Source organism: Brachionichthys hirsutus, chromosome 12 (genome assembly GCF_040956055.1).
Source record: "Brachionichthys hirsutus isolate HB-005 chromosome 12, CSIRO-AGI_Bhir_v1, whole genome shotgun sequence".
NCBI classification, from domain to species: Eukaryota; Metazoa; Chordata; class Actinopteri; order Lophiiformes; family Brachionichthyidae; genus Brachionichthys; species Brachionichthys hirsutus.
The window spans coordinates 5,753,132-5,771,259 of record NC_090908.1 but is presented as its reverse complement, the minus strand read 5'-3'; the positions used below and the strand labels follow the sequence as shown (position 1 = coordinate 5,771,259).

At 46.3% G+C, this 18,128-nt stretch overlaps 1 protein-coding gene across 1 annotated transcript; it reads right to left on the bottom strand.

Moving 5' to 3' along the window:
- Positions 1-3,269: 3,269 nt before the first annotated feature.
- Positions 3,270-16,894, bottom strand: rab5b (RAB5B, member RAS oncogene family). The gene is made up of 5 exons (XM_068746756.1): positions 16,729-16,894; positions 16,446-16,597; positions 16,087-16,209; positions 15,178-15,271; positions 3,270-3,385 (listed from the first exon to the last, which is right to left on the bottom strand). The coding sequence occupies exons 1-5, from the start codon at positions 16,892-16,894 to the stop codon at positions 3,270-3,272; spliced, it is 651 nt and encodes a 216-aa protein (XP_068602857.1).
- Between the last annotated feature and the right edge of the window lie 1,234 nt (positions 16,895-18,128).

Here is an 18,128-nt window from a genome sequence, read left to right as displayed (position 1 = left end):
TCGGTGCTGTGACCGTAAGGTGGTCGGTGCCTGTCGTATCGGCAATTCCCGTACCTCTTGGTGGACACCAGTGGTGAGGGATTCTGTCAAGCTGAAGAAGGAGTCCTATCAGGCCTTTTTGGCCTGTGGGACTCCGGAGGCAGCAGACAGGTACCGACAGACTAAGCGGAGCGCAGCTACCGCGGTTGCTGAGGCACAAACCCGGGCATGGGAGAAATTCGGTGAGGCCATGGAAAACGACTTCCGGACGGCTTCAAAGAGTTTCCGGATCACCATCCGGTGTCTCAGGAGGGGGAAGCAGTGCATGGTCAATAGTGCGCTGCTGACCTCGACTTGAGATGTCGTAGATCAGTGGAGGGACTACTTCGAAGACCTCAATCCCACCGACATGCCTTCCAGTGAGGAAGCAGGGCCTGGGGACTTTTGGGTGAGCTCCTCTATCTCTGGGGCCGAGGTAGTTAAAAAGCTCCTCGGTGGCAAGGCCCCAGCGGTGGATGAGATCCGCCCAGAGTTCCTTAAGGCTCTGGATGTTGTAGGGCCGTCATGGTTGACACGACTGCAACATCGCATGGACATTGGGGGCAGTGCCTTTGGATTGGCAGACCGGGGTAGTGGTCCCTCTTTATAAGAAGGGGGACCGGGGGGTGTGTTCCAACTATAGAGGGATCACACTCCTCAGCTTCCCCGGTAAGGTCTATTCAGGGGTACTGGAGAGGAGGGTCTGCCGGATAGTCAAACCTCGGATTCAGGAGGAGCAATGTGGTTTTCGTCCTGGCCGTGGAACTGTGGACCAGCTCTACACCCTCGGCAGGGTCCTTGAGGGTGCATGGAAGTTTGTCCAACCAACATGTGTTTTGTGGATTTGGAGAAAGCAATCGACCGTGTCCCTCGAGGAGTGTGGGGTGTCGGACCCCTTGATACGGGGTGTCCACTCCCTATATGGCCAGTGCCAGAGCTTGGTCCGCATTGCCGGCAATAAGTCGGGCCTATTTCCAGTGTGGGTTGGACTCCGCCAGGGCTGCCCTTTGTCACCGATTCTGTTTGAAACTTTTACGGACAGAATTTCTAGGTGCAGCCTGGGCGTTGAGGGGGTTTGGTTTGGTGACCTCAGGATTGGGTCGCTGCTTTTTGCAGACGACGTCGGAACGCCTCGGGATCCCCCCGGAAGAGCTGGAAGAAGTGGCTGGGGAGAGGGAAGTCTGGGCTTCCCAACTTGGGCTGCTGCCCCCGCGACCCGGCCCTGGATACACGGTTGGAAGATGGACGATGTAAATTTAAAGCAATATTTTCTTAAAGATTAATGGCCTCATACACCATTGTACATGACAAATTAATACAATGTCAGGTTTTGCTACACTCACCTGAGACGAGTGGGGAAAAACAATAATTCTGCAGTCGTGGTGCCATTCACAGCTTTATTGAACAGTTTAAATACTCAAGGTGCTAATTTACACTCCAGTGTCATTTAATTACCTCCATCTGCAAAGCACAGAATACCAAAACCTGCGTACTTGTGTAATCACTAAGAATGAAATGCTGTATCGGAAGAGCTGTTAGTGTCCTGAAGGGAAGAACAAGTCATTTTAGCTTTCATTTCAATACTGATTGAAAACAGCATTGCATCTCAAATGTTATATATTAATATAGAAGTACAGTATTAATATTTTCAAACCCAATTTTCAGGTAAGTACTTTCATATGTATGGTTGAGAACCTGAAAAAGATTTCCCTGGTCACCAAAACCAAACAGATTTAAAACATGGATTAGAGTCTTTAAATGATTCAATCCAACCAATTAATGAGTGTTCTGCTCAAATACACATTCGGGGACATTAAAATTTAGACAATATAGAACATACGGTGTATTAAAATGAGCTGTATACATCCAGGGTGCTACATTTTTGGTTGATGGTACAAGCCAGTGTCAGGAAAATGTTAGCAAAACCACAAATAGGATTCAGAGAAAAAAAACAATGACCAGAATTAGACACTTGTTTTTGTGTGAGTAAGAGAGCATGTGTTTTCATCAATGCCTTGTTTTCTTCAGCTAAGCCTTGAACAGTAAGCACACAACCATTTTAAGAACATAAATTAAATGCAGTGAAACCATGAGCACCAACAACTTAGCTTCAAGACAAGGGACAGATGGAACATGTTAAGCACAACATGGGCAGATTTTCTTCTACAGGTTTATTACGGTATACCAATGGTTGATCTGAGGACAATCACATCATCTGGGCAGATCAGTGACCCATCACATATCCTGTTATAGACTGCCACTCAGAGCAGAGATGAGCTGTTCATTTAACAGAGGGCCCTCAGAAGGCTTGGATCTAATCCCACACTACTTTCTTTGGGTTTGAGGGATATGCTCTCTGGAATAAGATTTACCAGCTTCCTGCTCATATTTACAATATTCAACAATATGACTACACTGTAGACAGAAGCTGTGAAGAGCCAAATCCTTCTGCCCTATCCGCATTATATCCAGGTGTTGAGGGTGAAAATACCTCAACTCCGAAGAATTATTTTCTTTTCTTAAACAGAATGTGATACTGTAATCTAATGTAAAATATGAACTTTGTTTACCTCACCTATAATAGGAGTGGCAGCAACTACACAAATCACAACACCAGGACAATAAATACAAAGCGCCTAATGATGGAAAAACTGTGCTACATGCTGAGCTCATGTCACCAGGAATGTCAGTCATGATAGTGTACTGGGATCATTCCAGTGGTGCAGTATGTAGCATCATATAGCATGGTTCGTTCAAGATTAGAGGAGAAAGTTGAGAAGAAGACAGCCACAGCCTCTTTTGGCTTTTTTTAGTTTGTCTCAAATCATTTCTCTCCATTCTTTCTCGGTCACTTGTGGGCATGTGCTGCTCATTTGTGCATTTCAGAAAATCATGGATGTGACTGACATGGTACAAGATAGAGTGAAAACTAAATTCTAAAATAAAGTACCGGTAGTGCTCAGTTTGCCACCGCCTTCCACATTAATTTTTCCTTCATCATTCTCAGTCCTTTCCCTTGTGATTTCCAAATGCAGAATCTCAGCTGATGTCAAACACTTTCTTTTTCCTCCATCGTCACTTGTTCTTTGTCAGATTCCATTAGAAGCTGTGTGAACAAGGGGATGAATGGAGGTAAGGACACTGCAAGTGTCTGCACTGCGATTGTCCCAGCCTTGTGATTTGGGTGAAAGGGACAAGAAGATGAAGGGCTGTGGTTTGTGTAAGGAGGATGCCGGATGCACTGCAGAGGTCTAGTTCCCACCACAGCAGGCTCTGGTCGAGTGGGCATCTGGGTCATGGAGGTTGACTCCCCGATGGCGTGCTGCATGTGTCAGGTTTTGGGTATCTGTTTTTGGCATCTTTTTTGCTAAATCAAGAAAACAAACACATCAGACTTCTTAATCCAGAACAACAGGCTCTACTTCCTAGAAGTGAGCATATACAGGTACTATCCGAGTTACAACCTCCGCGATTTATGACCCCCCCCCCCCCCCATACTTACGACCGGTACTGGTCCGTGAGACATTTGATAACGGGCCGCACAGAAAGAATAATGAATTTGTATAATTTCCAATGTATTGATTGTTAGAGTCTGACAGGTGTTTAATTTTGAAATACGACCCGATTTTCTCCAACGTAACAATCACCTGTGAATCTTCATGATCGCATTACTCGAAAAAATAAAGCCGTAATCTAGCAAAAATTAGTAAAAGCAAAACAAGCAAACTTCTTTACTTGTGGACAAGGCCAACTGAGAAACTGACGACCTCGAAGAAAAGAAAGCTTCTTTTAACAGACAAACCAGGAGCCCGATTTAAAACACGGGCTTTAAGCTACAGCTGACTCATGCACCAATTCCGCTCTGCATAGTGTGTGGAGACAAGCTAGAAAACGAGGCAATGAAGCCTTCAAAACTGCTTCAACACACAGAGACCAATTTGTGAAAGAGAAAAAACATGAATATGAAGGGCAGAAGCAATTATTGAGACCACAACTTCAACAAATGTGGGTAAGGAGATATTACCGTAATAATTGTTTAATAGTTATTGCAGGGTTTATAAAGAGATTCTTCAGTTGAACCTAATATTCAGTTGAAGCGAGTGAGCTACATTTAAGTAAGAGGGAACTCTACCACAGGAGATGGACTAATCAAGATTTCACAACATGCCCTCCAATAGGTCTTACTCAATATGTCAAAAATTATAACCCTTTAGAATGTATTTTATTGTTGAATTTAAGTTGGTTAACAGACACCCCCTTTCATTTTTGGTGTATCATTAAAAAAAAACTTTGTTTTTAGTGACAGAAATATGCGGTTTCTTGTGGATTATAGGCCAAACCATAGAAAAATATCTTTGTTCCACTAGAGATACTAGTGATGGGGAAACTCTGGTCTCTGTCCGGTTCGATTCGTATCTCGATACACTTGTCATGATTCGATTCATTCAAGATACCGGTACATCTGTTAAAACCTCTGATCAGAATCAGAATCAGAATCAGAAGTGGATACTGCCATTGTCAGTGAGGGTTCACAGACTAGGAACATTTCTCGGTGAAGTCGTGCTACATCTAACATTAATGACAAAATACAAAAACCATACAAGTACGGACACATCAGCAGCAGCCGGAGTGGTTACACAGATGTGTACTAGCAGCAGTAAACTAGCGTCATCACGCAGTGCAAATGGAACAGTGCAAGTTGTATTCAGGAGTCCGGGACAGGATTATTAAGTGTTCACCTTCTCAGCAGCACGTACGATGCGCTGCACTCTGTGTCTGTCCCTGGTGGTGGCGCCAGTGTACCACACGGTGATGGGGGAGGTGAGGACGGACTCCACGATGGAGGTGTAGAACTGCACCAACATCTGGGTTGGCAGCTTGAGTTTCCTCAGCTGCCGCAGGAAGTACATCCTCTGCTGAGCCTTCTTGATGAGGGAGCTGATGGTCGGCTCCCACTTGAGGTCCTGGGTGATGGTGGTGCCCAGGAAGTGGAAAGAGTCCACGATGGAGATGGGGGTAGGGGAGTCTGTGAGGGCGAGGGGGGACGGCGGGGCTGTGACTTTCCTGAAGTCGACAATCATCCCCACTGTTTTCTGGCTGTTCAGCTCCAGGTTGTTGCTGCTACACCAGGACACCAGCCGGTCCACCTCCCTTCTATAGGCAGACTCATCACCGTCCGAGATGAGCCCGATGAGGGTGGTGTCATCCGCAAACTTAATCAGTTTGACGGACTGATGGCCGGAGGTGCAGCAGTTGGTGTACAGGGAGAAGAGCCAGGGGGAAAGTACACAGCCCTGGGGGGATCCGGTGCTGATAGTCAGGGTGTCCGAGACCGTAGACCCCAGCCGCACATGCTGCCTCCGCTCCATCAGGAAGTCGGTGATCCACCAGCAGAGGGAGTCAGGCACGTCGAGCTGGAGCAGCTTGTCCTGGAGCAGTCCCGGGAGGATGGTGTTGAATGCTGAGCTGAAGTCCACAAACAGGATCCTGGCGTAGGTTCCTGGGGAGTCCAGATGCTGCAGGATGAAGTGGAGGGCCAGATTGACTGCGTCGTCTACAGACCTGTTGGCTCGGTAGGCGAACTGCAGCGGGTCCAGGAGGGGGGCGGTGAGGGTCTTCAGGTGTTGGAGAACCAGGCGCTCAAAAGACTTCATGACTACAGATGTCAGCGCTATCGGTCTGTAGTCATTAAGTCCTGTGATCCTTGGCTTCTTGGGGACAGGGACAATGGTGGAGGACTTGAAGCAGGCTGGCACATAACAGGACTCCAAGGAGGTGTTAAAGATGTCTGTGAAGACAGGAGTCAGCTCGCTGGCACAATGTTTCAGGGTGGAGGCGGAAACATTGTCCGGCCCCGCAGCTTTACGGGGGTTCAGCTTTGTGAACTGTCTGTGCAGATCCTGCTCCTGGATGCAGAGGACAGTGGGGGTGGGGGGAGAGTCTATGGAGACATTTGGCGGTTTGCCCTCCATGTTGTGGGTGGAGGAGGGGTGACTGGAGGGTCCGGATGGGTGTGGGGGCTGGTTGGTCAAAGCGGCAGTAGTGCATATTTAAGCGCTGGGCAAGCGGCAGGTCATTCAGAGCTCGGGGGGCTTTGGGCTTGTAGTTGGTAATGGCCCTCAGCCCCCTCCAAACTGCTGCAGGGTCGTTGGCAGAGAACTGCTGCTGGTGCCTGCGTGAATATACTGATTTTGCGTTCTTCAGCTCCCTGCTAAACCTGTACTTCACCTCCTTGTAGCTGTCTCTGTCGCCGCTCCTGCGTGCTGCCTCTTTCTCACGTCTAATCTGGCTGAGCTTCGGCGTGAACCAGGGCTTGTCGTTAGCGTAACTCACCCTGGTGCACGTTGGTACAATGCGCTCCTCATTGTAGCTGATCCATGAGGTCACCGTGTCCGTGTACTCATCCAGGGTATCCGTAGCAGCCCTAAATATGTCCCAGTCTGTCGTCTCCAAACACGAGCGGAGCTCCTCAACAGCCTCACCAGCCCAGATCTTGGATGTGCTTGCTACTGGTTTAGCAAGCTTCAGTCTCCGTCTGTATGTTGGGATGAGGTGGATGACCACGTGGTCTGAGGGCAGCACGTGGTACAGCGCGATAGGCCCCGCTCACAGTCGTGTAGCAATGGTCCAGCGTGTTCCCCTCTCTGGTGGGGCGTTTAATAAACTGTCTGTATTTGGGAAGTTCCTGGCTCAGATTTCCCTTGTTAAAGTCACCAAGAACAATAACAAGAGAATCAGGGAAAGTCCGCTCCAAACATAAAATCTTTTCCGCGAGTGCACGTTGAGCCTCGTGCACGTCGGCGGCCGGCGGGATGTAAACAGCTGCCAGGATGAATGAAGCGAACTCGCGCGGGGAGATGCGATACGATGCCTAAATGAGAACATTGAGGCAAACAAAAGCAACCCACAAAAACTGTGGGAGGCCCTAAAACAATTAGGCTGCAGCAATAGACTCCAAACAAAAACCAGTAATATCTGCATTAACTCAAGTGGTTCACTCCAGACCGATAGGTTGGTGGTAGCTAATTGTTTTAACAGCTTTTTCACCACTATTGCCACCCTGTTGGTCAGCAAACTCCCCCTGCATTCAGATCTGTATGGTTCTGACCACATCCAAACTCACTATGAGAAGCTGGGTGCTAAAAAGGACACTTTCTCACTCACACCTGTAAATACTGTTGATGTGCTAAAAAAAACTAATTGCCATTCAACCCAACAAGGCCACAGGCCTTGACAACATACCCACCCGGTTCCTCAGAGACGCAGCTGTCTCTATCGCTCCCGTGGTAACCCATCTGATAAATTTATCCATCAATCAGTGCCACGTCCCATAGGAATTCAAGACGGCGTGGGTTATCCCTCTGTATAAAAAAGGAAACAAATTAGAACCTGGCAACTACCGCCCTGTTTCCATCCTTTGCTCCATCTCAAAGGTTATGGAGAGATTAATCCAGGAGCAAATCAACCGCTACCTCGCAGAGCATAGCCTGCTCTTTGAATTCCAATCGGGCTTCAGAACATCTCACTCCACTGACACACGTCTGATATATCTGACCGACTACGTCAAGCGTGAAGTAGATTCGGGCAAATACTGCGGCATGGTCATGCTGGACCTCCAGAAGGCCTTTGACACCGTTAACCATTCAATTCTATTGAATAAACTAAGGGCAATTGGTTTTGATAGCACATCAGTAAACTGGATGAAATCGTACCTTGAGGGACTAGAACAAATGGTGGACATAAACGGAACCTTGTCCTCGTCCCTCCCAGTGAGCTGTGGGATTCCTCAAGGCAGCATTCTAGGGCCGTTACTGTTCCTCCTATACATTAACGACATGAATGCTGCCTGTAACTGCAAATTGTTCCTGTTTGCTGATGACTCAGCACTCCTGATTTCGGGAGAGGACAAAGTGCAGGTTGAGGAAGCTCTCAGCTCTGAGGCACCAAAATCCGTACTTGGCTTACAGATAAACTGTCTCTACATCTTGGAAAAACAGAATCTATTCTTTTTGGGTAAAACACTCTCTAAGTGAGATAAATGTTAATGATTTCAAGGTCACAGTCGATAAGACAGTAATCTCAAGCAAAGAAGAGATTACCTATTTGGGCTGTGTTCTTGACAAATACCTGTCTGGTGATAGTATGGCAACTAAGGTGATCAAAAAAGTCAATCAAAGAACAAGATTTTTGGGCAAAATGTCTACTTTTGTCAACAAAAGTGCTCTCCGGACTCTTGCTGGAGCCCTCGTTCAGCCCCTTTTTGACTATGCTAGCACCTCCTGGTATTCCAACATCAAAATGTCCCTGAAAACCAGGCTCCAAACTTCCCAAAACAAACTCATTCGGCTACTCCTCAATCTTGGGCCCATGACCCACCTTCTTCCTGGACATTTTGCTAGCCTAAAATGGCTCAGGGTAGAAGACAGGGTTAAACAACTCAAAATGGGATTGGCATTTAAAATAGTCAATGCTGCTCTGCCCTCAGTCCCATCAATCCCTGCATACCTGACGAAACACCTCCACAGATTTACTGACACCCACAGCCACAACACTAGAGGGAGCTCAAACAACAACCTGATTACCCCCTCCTATAGGACCAACATGGGTAAATCATCTTTTTATAATACTGCCACCCAAGGGTGGAACTGTTTGACTCCTGCCCTCAAAACATGCACCTCATTGGCCTCCTTCAAAACGGCCCTAAAAATACACCTTTTAGGGGGACAGAAATGGAGATAGTCATCACAACTCTCTCAGGATCAAGGCCCCCCCCCCTTTTTTGTCCACCTACATTGCACATATTAAGTGTCTTTGTAATTTATTGTCATTCATTGCCATTTTGCATCTGTGGGATAATTTATTTTAAATGTATTGTTAGTTTGCATCTGTGGTGTAAAATTGTTTTTATTTTTCTATTTTTATTTTGCATCAATTGAGCAATTTAATATTTTTATTTGTATTGTTAAATGTCGATGATTTATGTACCAAGGACTTTCAACGGAAACAAGACCGCAAGGGCTTTTTTGGAATGCTCCTCTTAGACAGGATGTTTGACTGTATTTGTACTGTAATACATGCTACTGTGTGACTGCACTTGTACTCTAACATTCTATCTCATCAATAGTGAAAGGAGAGGAGTCGGCTCTGTCAAGCTCTGTCTGTTTCTGTTTCAATGTTTATGCTGCATCGCCGTTTTACTTGGGTGATAAGATTCGTCGTGCTGCCAGTAGATTTTATGGCAGCGTTGCAAAGTTTGCAAATTGTGCTCGATTTGTCAAGCATTCCATCTTGCTTGTAAAACCTGTCCTGCTTGGACCTTTGATTCAGAGTTCGCTGGTGAATGTATCTGATTTTGCCGCTGTGATTCCATGTTGTCATATCTGGAGTCTCGGAGACGCTCCACGCACCTTCACACAATCCACCGCGGAAGACGTCTTCATGCACGGACGTACTTTTGGAAAGTTGTGGGGAAAAAACTTTTATTAAAGCTAATATCTATCCTTTAAATCAGTGGTCCCCAAACTACGGCCCGCGGGCCGGATTTGGCCCACCCCCACATTTGGCCCGGCCCCCTGAACAATACCAGAGACACAAAAAAAAATCTAAGAAATCTTCTTTTTTTTCCTTTCCATACAACATGAGTAGCCGGTGGGGGGGTCAATAATGGTATCCGGTGCATTTAAGAGGGGTCTGTAACGTAGGTGTCAAATTCCCCTTGTGAGAAACTGTATCCTCTTGCCCTTTTAAATACTCTTTGGTGTCAAATTCCCCTTGTGAGAACCTGTATCCTCTTGCCCTGTTAAATACTCTTTGGTAAACTACTACGTGCTATCGCGAGAATGGCTCAGGGTAGAAGACAGGGTTAAACAACTCAAAATGGGATTGGCATTTAAAATAGTCAATGCTGCTCTGCCCTCAGTCCCCTCAATCCCTGCATACCTGACTAAACACCTCCAAAGATTTAGTGACATACACAGCCACAACACTAGAGGGAGCTCAAACAACAACCCGATTACACCCTCCTATAAGACAAACGTGGGTAAATCCTTTTTACAATACTGCCCCCCAAAGGTGGAACTGTTTGACTCCTGCCCTCAAAACATGCACCTCTTTGGCCTCATTCAAAACGGCCCTAAAAATACACCTTTCAGGGGGACAGAAATGGAGATAGTCATCACGACTCTCTCCGGATCAACCCCTCCCCCCCTTTTTTGTCCACCTACGTTGTACATATTATGTGCCTTTTTAATTTTTTGTTATTTTCCATCAATTGCGTAATTTAATATTGGTTTTATTGGTATTGTTACATGTTGATGATTTATGTACTAAGGATTTTCAACGGAATCAAGACCGCAAGGGCTTTTTTGAAATGCTCCTCTTAGACAGGATGTTTGACCTGATGGAAATAGGTCCGACTTATTGCCAGCAATGCGGACCAATTTCTGGCACTGGTCATATAGGGAGCGGACACCCCGTATGAGGGGGTCCGACACCCCATACTCCCGGAGCACCCCCCACAGGACTCCCCGAGGGACACGGTCGAATGCCTTCTCCAAATCCACAAAACACTGCACTGGTTGGGCAAACTCCCATGCACCCTCAAGGACCCTGCCGAGGGTGTAGAGCTGGTCCACAGTTCCACGGCCAGGACAAAAACCACATTGCTCCTCCTGAATCCGAGGTTCGACTATCCGGTGGACCCTCCTCTCCAGTACCCCTAAATAGACCTTACCGGGGAGGCTGAGGAGTGTGATCCCTCTGTAGTTGGAACACACCCTCCGGTCCCCCTTCTTATAAAGAGGGACCACCACCCCGGTCTGCCAATCCAGAGGCACTGCCCCCGATGCCCATGCAATGTTGCAGAGTCGTGTCAACCATGACAGCCCTACAACATCCAGAGCCTTAAGGGACTCCGGGCGGATCTCATCCACCCCTGGGGCCTTGCCACCGAGGAGCTTTTTAACTACCTCGGCAACCTCGGCCCCAGAGATAGAGGAGCTCACCCCCGAGTCCCCAGGCCCTGCTTCCTCACTGGAAGGCATGTCGGTGGGATTGAGAAGGTCTTCGAAGTAGTCCCTCCACCGATCAACGACGTCTCGAGTCGAGGTCTGCAGCGCACCATCCCCACCATACACAGTATTGACCGTGCACTGCTTCCCCCTCCTGAGATGCCGGATGGTGGTCCAGAACCTCTTCAAAGCCGCCCGGAAGTCGTTTTCCATGGCCTCACCGAACTCCTCCCATGCCCGGGTTTTTGCCTCAGCAACCGCGGTAGCTGCACTCCGCTTGGTCTGTCGGTACCTGTCAGCTGCCTCCGGAGTCCCACAGGCCAAAAGGGCCTGATAGGACTCCTTCTTCAGCTTGACGGCATCCCTCACCACCGGTGTCCACCAAGAGGTCTTGGGATTGCCGCCACGACAGGCACCGACCACCTTACGGCCACAGCACCGATCGGCCGCTTCAACAATGGAGGCACGAAACATAGTCCACTCGGACTCAATGTCCCCTGCCTCCCCCGGTACATGGTCGAAGCTCTCCCGGAGGTGGGAGTTAAAACTCCTTCTGACAGGAGATTCTGCCAGACGTTCCCAACAGACCCTCACAATACGTTTGGGCCTGCCAGGTCTGTCCGGCATCCTCCCCCACCATCGGAGTTGGCTCACCACGAGGTGATGGTCAGTTGACAGCTCCGCCCCTCTCTTCACCCGAGTGTCCAAGACATGCGGCCGCAAGTCCGGTGAGACGACTACAAAGTCGATCATTGAACTGCGGCCTAGGGTGTCCTGGTGCCAAGTGCACATATGGACACCCTTATGCTTGAACATGGTGTTTGTTATGGACAATCTGTGACGAGCACAGAAGTCCAATAACAAAACACCACTCGGATTCCGATCAGGGGGGCCATTCCTCCCAATCACACCCCTCCAGGTCTCACTGTCATTGCCAACATGGGCGTTGAAGTCCCCCAACAGAACGAGGGAATCCCCAGAAGGAGCACTCTCCAGTACCCCCTCCAAGGACTCCAAAAAGGGTGGATACTCTGAACTGCTGTTTGGACCATAGGCACAAACAACAGTCAGGTTCCGTCCCCCCACCCGAAGGCGGAGGGAAGCTACCCTCTCATTTATTGGAGTAAACTCCAACATACAGGCACTGAGCCGGGGGGCAATAAGTATTGCCACCCCTGCCCGGCGCCTCTCACCAGTGGCAACTCCAGAGTGGAAGAGAGTCCAACCCCTCTCAAGAAGGGTGGTTCCGGAGCCCTTGCTGTGTGTCGAGGTGAGGCCAACTATATCCAGTCGGAACTTCTCAACCTCGCACACCAGCTCAGGCTCCTTCCCCGCCAGAGAGGTGACATTCCACGTCCCTAGAGCTAGTTTCTGGAGCCGAGGGTCGAACCGCCAAGGTCCCCGCCTTTGGCTGCCGCCCAGCTCACATCGCACCCGACCCCTCTGGTCCCTCCTATGGGTGGTGAGCCCACGGGAGGGAGCTCCCTGTAAGGAGATGTAATTCACTGTCAGATTTAATGTGGTTAGCCAATTATTTTCTGTTGCGACCCCCCGAGGAAGGAAAAAACATTTTGCGACCCCCCCCCCATAAAGAAAGCACTCTTGTATCCTTATTAACATAAAAAGAAAGAAATATAGATCAATTTACAACAAAGAGTAGCTTTATTACCATTTTCTTTAGTCTGCAACAGAAAATATTTGAAGTGCATCAATTTGCCTGAATCTTATTTTTTAATCCTTAAACTACAATTTTTACAATTAAATAACAAATTACATTAAATAACATCAATAAATAATCATTAATTAAAATTGATCAGCAACATTAACTCAGGAGCACTAAATATAAAACACTTTAACCTACAAAACCAAAATGAAAAAACAATTGTGCTGATTTTCTTTTTGCAAAATGAGGAAGTCAGAACTTTCTTCTTCTCCCACCGTAGTCACGGTGAAGCCAAACGCTACGTACGCTATGTCATATTTCCTTGTCTTGGCTATCGACTGACCTTCCTTTGTTTTATCATCTCAGTCTCTTTTACTCCCTGTTAAATATTTCTCAGTGCTGTCTCTAGAGGGTTTGTTTACAACTGCTCTTCGTCTGCAAAAACACCATAGAGCTAATACTCCCTGCACGCACTCTGACAATCAGGGCGCCACTGCCAACTACTGTAGTGAATGTGTAATTACACTTTAATCTAGTGCGGCAAAAAAGCACGAAAAGGTACTCGGATCGTCACGAAATCCGAGTATGTTGTTCCTCTGGGGGTCCCGAGCCTAGTAAATATTTTTGAGATTTTATGCGCAAACAGGAAGTCAGCCATCTTGGACGGCGTGCTAAAATTTGAAATGTACAAACGTGTTTTTGAGGACTTTACGATCAACGAAAACCCACGAAACTTTACGCACAGGTTTGCACTGGCACTTCTGAGGATTTGATTGTGTAATTTTAACGTTACATCCCATATTGGCTCTTTGGCGCCCCCTTGATTGTTTTTCCCTTGTAGCGTAGCTTTGACCCCCTCAACATATGCGAAAACTCTTGAAAATCGGTCAGAAGACGGGCATCTCCCAACTTGACGTGCTCGTACAGTGATTGCTCTCGGTGTGTTTCGGGGGCTCCAGAGCGCCCCCTAATGCACGGGAGGCCGTAGTTTGAACGTAGTTTGTCCAATAGTCACGAGATTTGGTAGGAATGTCCAAATCGCCATTCCAGACATATTTGTAATTGGCTTTAACTAGCCCCGCCCACCCGGATGTCGGCCATATTGGATTTTGTACGTTTTTCGGCATACTTTGACGAACTCTTCCCAGACGCTTTATCGGATTCGCGTAAAATTCGGGTGCCGTAATCGGTGTCGGTGCCTCTTGACTCATTGACGATGCTAAATTGCGAAGCTTTTGTGTTTTCGCCAATCGCTGTTGCCGTGGCGGCCTTGCAAACCTTGGTGATTTGCCATGACGTGCATGGCTGTTGGAGCTTCACTTTACACGGTCCGATCGTCTCCAAATTTCACACGCTGGATGAGAGTTCAGACCTCAACACAAATACATGCCATTGACTGTGATAGTCTCAGCGCCACCTACAGGAACAGGAGCATACATTGTCCAATCGGTCCCAAACTTGACACACTTCATCAGGGTCACGTCGAGAGGACGTATGGGTGTTTCTGACATTCGTGGATTACCCCAACGTGCGCCAGGCCCCAACGTGCGCCGGGTTTGAGGAACCTCTCAAGGCTGCTCGCAGCTTTAATTAGAACTTTGGTTTTACCAGTGGGATGTTTGTATTACTCTTCATGGATATTGATTGTTAGACCATAGTGTAAACTATAAAAGATGTTTAATTCTATCAACATTTTCTTCTGTAAACTATTGTCCTATAATCAGAAATAGATTCAGCTTGTCACACTCATTTAGACATGTATTCACAGTAATAACATGATATGGTAACTAGGCTACCATATATTTGATCCTGAACAAACATAACGCCACCAAAACCATAGTCTATGAAATAATAAAAATGTATTCTTAATCTGCTTGATAAGTACAGAATCCATAGATTTCAGTGGTGTCGATATTTCGTTGAAGTAAGTACATAACTCCGTTTTTTCTGACTCCTGAACACGTTGCAGCTGGCACTTCATTCCGAAGTTCTTGGACAAAAAAAACATCAAAACCGAGTGGGAAAAAAATCCTTCACTGAAATATTTAAAGCCCCTCTGCTTGCTCCTCAGTCAAATATCCGTTTACATGAAATACCTGATCCAGAAATCAAAGGGAAGTTCTGTCAGCTTTATCACAGAACACAATGCGTTTCACCCATTTTGGTCAAATAATGGCAGATTGTCGCCTTAAGGGGGGGCAGGTGACGGAAATGTCAATTGAGGGAACTGAATTAAGAGCTGAACTTGCACCTGTGTTGTGGATAATAAATCATGGGATATATCATTTTTAGGAGGAATTTCAGGTCTGGCAATCCCTCCAAATATTCCTGAATATGCATCATCATCAAAATTATAATAATTTAATTTCCGAACAAAACGTTGAGCAGTTTCATGTAAGCGGCTAAATCTCCCGAGCCAAACATGCAGGTCTCATATTCCTATTCTGTTCAGTACAAAATCTTAGCTTCAGTTGAAGTGGATCTTACCGATGGCGAGGAAAAGCTCATTGACGTTCATAGCAGTCTTCGCAGAAGTCTCCATAAAGAGCAAGCCAGTGTCTTCAGCATATGTTTGGGCTTCCTGTATGATACAGATATAAATATAAATGTAACACAAAAAAAGCCTTAATCATACAGAATTGTCTGTTTTAGTGTCTTGTCCTCTAGTCAGCAGTCGCACAGACAACTCGTGTTCTGACAGAAAGAGAACATATTTCCCCTGTTCTGGCATTTCTGCATTGCCTTTCTGTTAGAGCACAAATTCAATTCCTTCTTTTTACGTTTAAATCCTGTATAGCAGCTCTTTAATCAGTGGTTTGCGCAGAAGTTTAATCAACATGTTGTGAATCACTGATTTTATTGTAGACTCATTATGTTTCTGTCTGCTCCTGTTCTCTCCATCTATAACTCTCTCCCTCTCTGTTTTTGTCTCTCATCCTATCTGTCCTTGTCTCTATTGCTCCCTCTCTCTCATTGTATCAGTCTTTCTACCGCTGTCTCTCTCTCTCTTTCTCAACTCAATTGTTCAACACAGATGAAGCAATATGCATTAGTTTGATGCTGTTTATTTGTATTTACAAAGCAGCATGCTATTTGCCAATGTTTTCAATATTTTTCCAGCCTTAATGTAAATGTAGCTGAATCAATAAAATAGCTTTTAAGTCCAAGATATAGGCATTAACTGATCTTTTCTCCTGCTCTTGTGAGCTTGTTCACACAAGCATGAGGGTGTTAAACACAATTTCGTTAATGTGTCAGCCTTGCCAATTACTGTGGCTACTTCTGTGACTAACTGCCAATAATATATAATATATAGCAACCCATGATCAGCATTGGTCAGCTTCCACTTTCAATTAGAAAGTCAGTTGTGCTTTAGTCAAGCCAGGAATGCATTACCTCATACTCTACTAGTCTCCTCTCTGCCAGGTCAGCCTTGTTCCCAGCCAGGGCAATAACAATGTTGGGACTGGCCTGCCTCTGCAGCTCCTTCACCCATGCCTTGGCTCTCTCAAACGTCTCCTGCACAAATACCAAGGTCAGGTTAAACCACCAATACAACCCCCACAACCCGCAGGTGAAAGTACTAACCTCCTTGAAATGGTAAAAGCAAACACAATATACGGCTATAATCTTAATAGTAGTTTATCAGTAAGATATATTTTTTCCAATATTGCAATGTTATGTGTTACTGTTAAGTACAATATTTCCTTCACTTAATTGATTCTTCTCAGGTTATTTGCGTGTTTATACTATACCGGTTTGGTGATATCAAAGACAACTATGGCGGCCTGGGCACCACGGTAGTACATGGGAGCCAGACTGTGGTATCGTTCCTGTCCTGCCGTGTCCCAGATCTCAAACTTCACTGTGGTGTCATCGAGACACACCGACTGTGCCAGAAATGCAGCTGGAAATAAAGGGGGAAAATGGTGGTTATCAGATGTTCTTAAACCTACCATTTTGTTAACAACTTCCATTACCTGGTTAGCATTTAAACCAACTAAACGTGTGACTGCACACACATTCCCTAGCCTTCACCTCCTATGGTTGTTTCCTGGAACTCATCAAACTGGCCCTTGACGAAGCGCAGCACCAGGCTGGACTTGCCCACAGCCATGTCACCCAGCAGCACCAACTTGAACTGGCAGATCTTGGTCTGTGGTAGTGTGCTGTTGGAGCGGCCTCCACTCCCTCTGGAGCTCATCCTGGCCTGTGCTGGAGACAGCAGGGGGATACACCTTTTCCCTTTGTAGTGTTGACAACACTGCCTTCCAGAGGACACTTAAGTCTTGCTGGCAGTGTCTTGACCTCTTCTCGCTCTTTACTTTGTCTGAATGAAGAAGTAAAATTATTTGCTGTGGAGCTAGATCACATAATGATTTACCAACTAAACACTTCTTCCTCTCTGACCATTAGCACCGCATCCAATGTGTCTAAAGGTTAAGGCTTTAATAAGGGAGAGTTGAGATACGTTGGCATGAAAACATAGGAAATTATTCCAGTTATTTCCAGGCCTGCGTGTGTACTCTGCAAATAATGTTTTTCAAAAATCGTGTTTGTTCCATGCTGTCTTCCATGATTTTGCAGTGACACTAGAGCTTCAGAGCTCCTACATTAACAATGCTGAGCCCTATAACTCATTTGAAACAACACAACAACGTCATATGTCGGCAGAATGTAGATGACATTCCTGCCCTCTGTCTGTCGTTTACTTCCACAGTACATGTTATCACACCATGAGCCTTTATCTTTCATTATATGCTATTGGGACACTGTTCAGGCTGGACGAGACAAAAACTGAATCAAAGCTTTATATTTTGACGGCATATTATAATAATAAGATATGTCTATCCGAAAAAGATATAGCGCCTTAGAGGATAATGGAAAATGTTTACCGCATATACTGGCGTCACAGTAGCGCAGGTATCGCAGGTTTAACTGTTGACAATCTGGCTATCAGCTGGTTGATGAAAACGTTAACGCTTCCTGTAGATTGGCGCAAGCGCACTAAGTGCTGCATCGTCGACCTGTTAAAAAACGCATTCCCCCACGAGTTTTTTTTTTTTTTTTTCAGAATGGCGAGTGAATAACCCGCCCGAGCTTGCCTCTGATTGGCGTACCTGGACATCTCGACGGCTCCAACAGATTGACCAATCATGGGCACAGGAGGCGGGTCATTCCTCGCAATCCTTGGAAAACGATTTGTCCCCAACGAATCCTGTGACATCACATAATTCTTTCTATTTTAAATATGAAACAGATTATATGATATAAGTGTAAGAAAAATATCCAGTATTTGTTTTGCAGCATTGTTTTAATTATTATTTTTATACTGAAATAGAAATAGGTTCTTTTGCACGATGTTTATATGACGAAGAGCGTTTGTGTGGGCTCCAGACCAGCAGGAGCGCTAGAGTGCAGAACTTGTAGGTACGCGA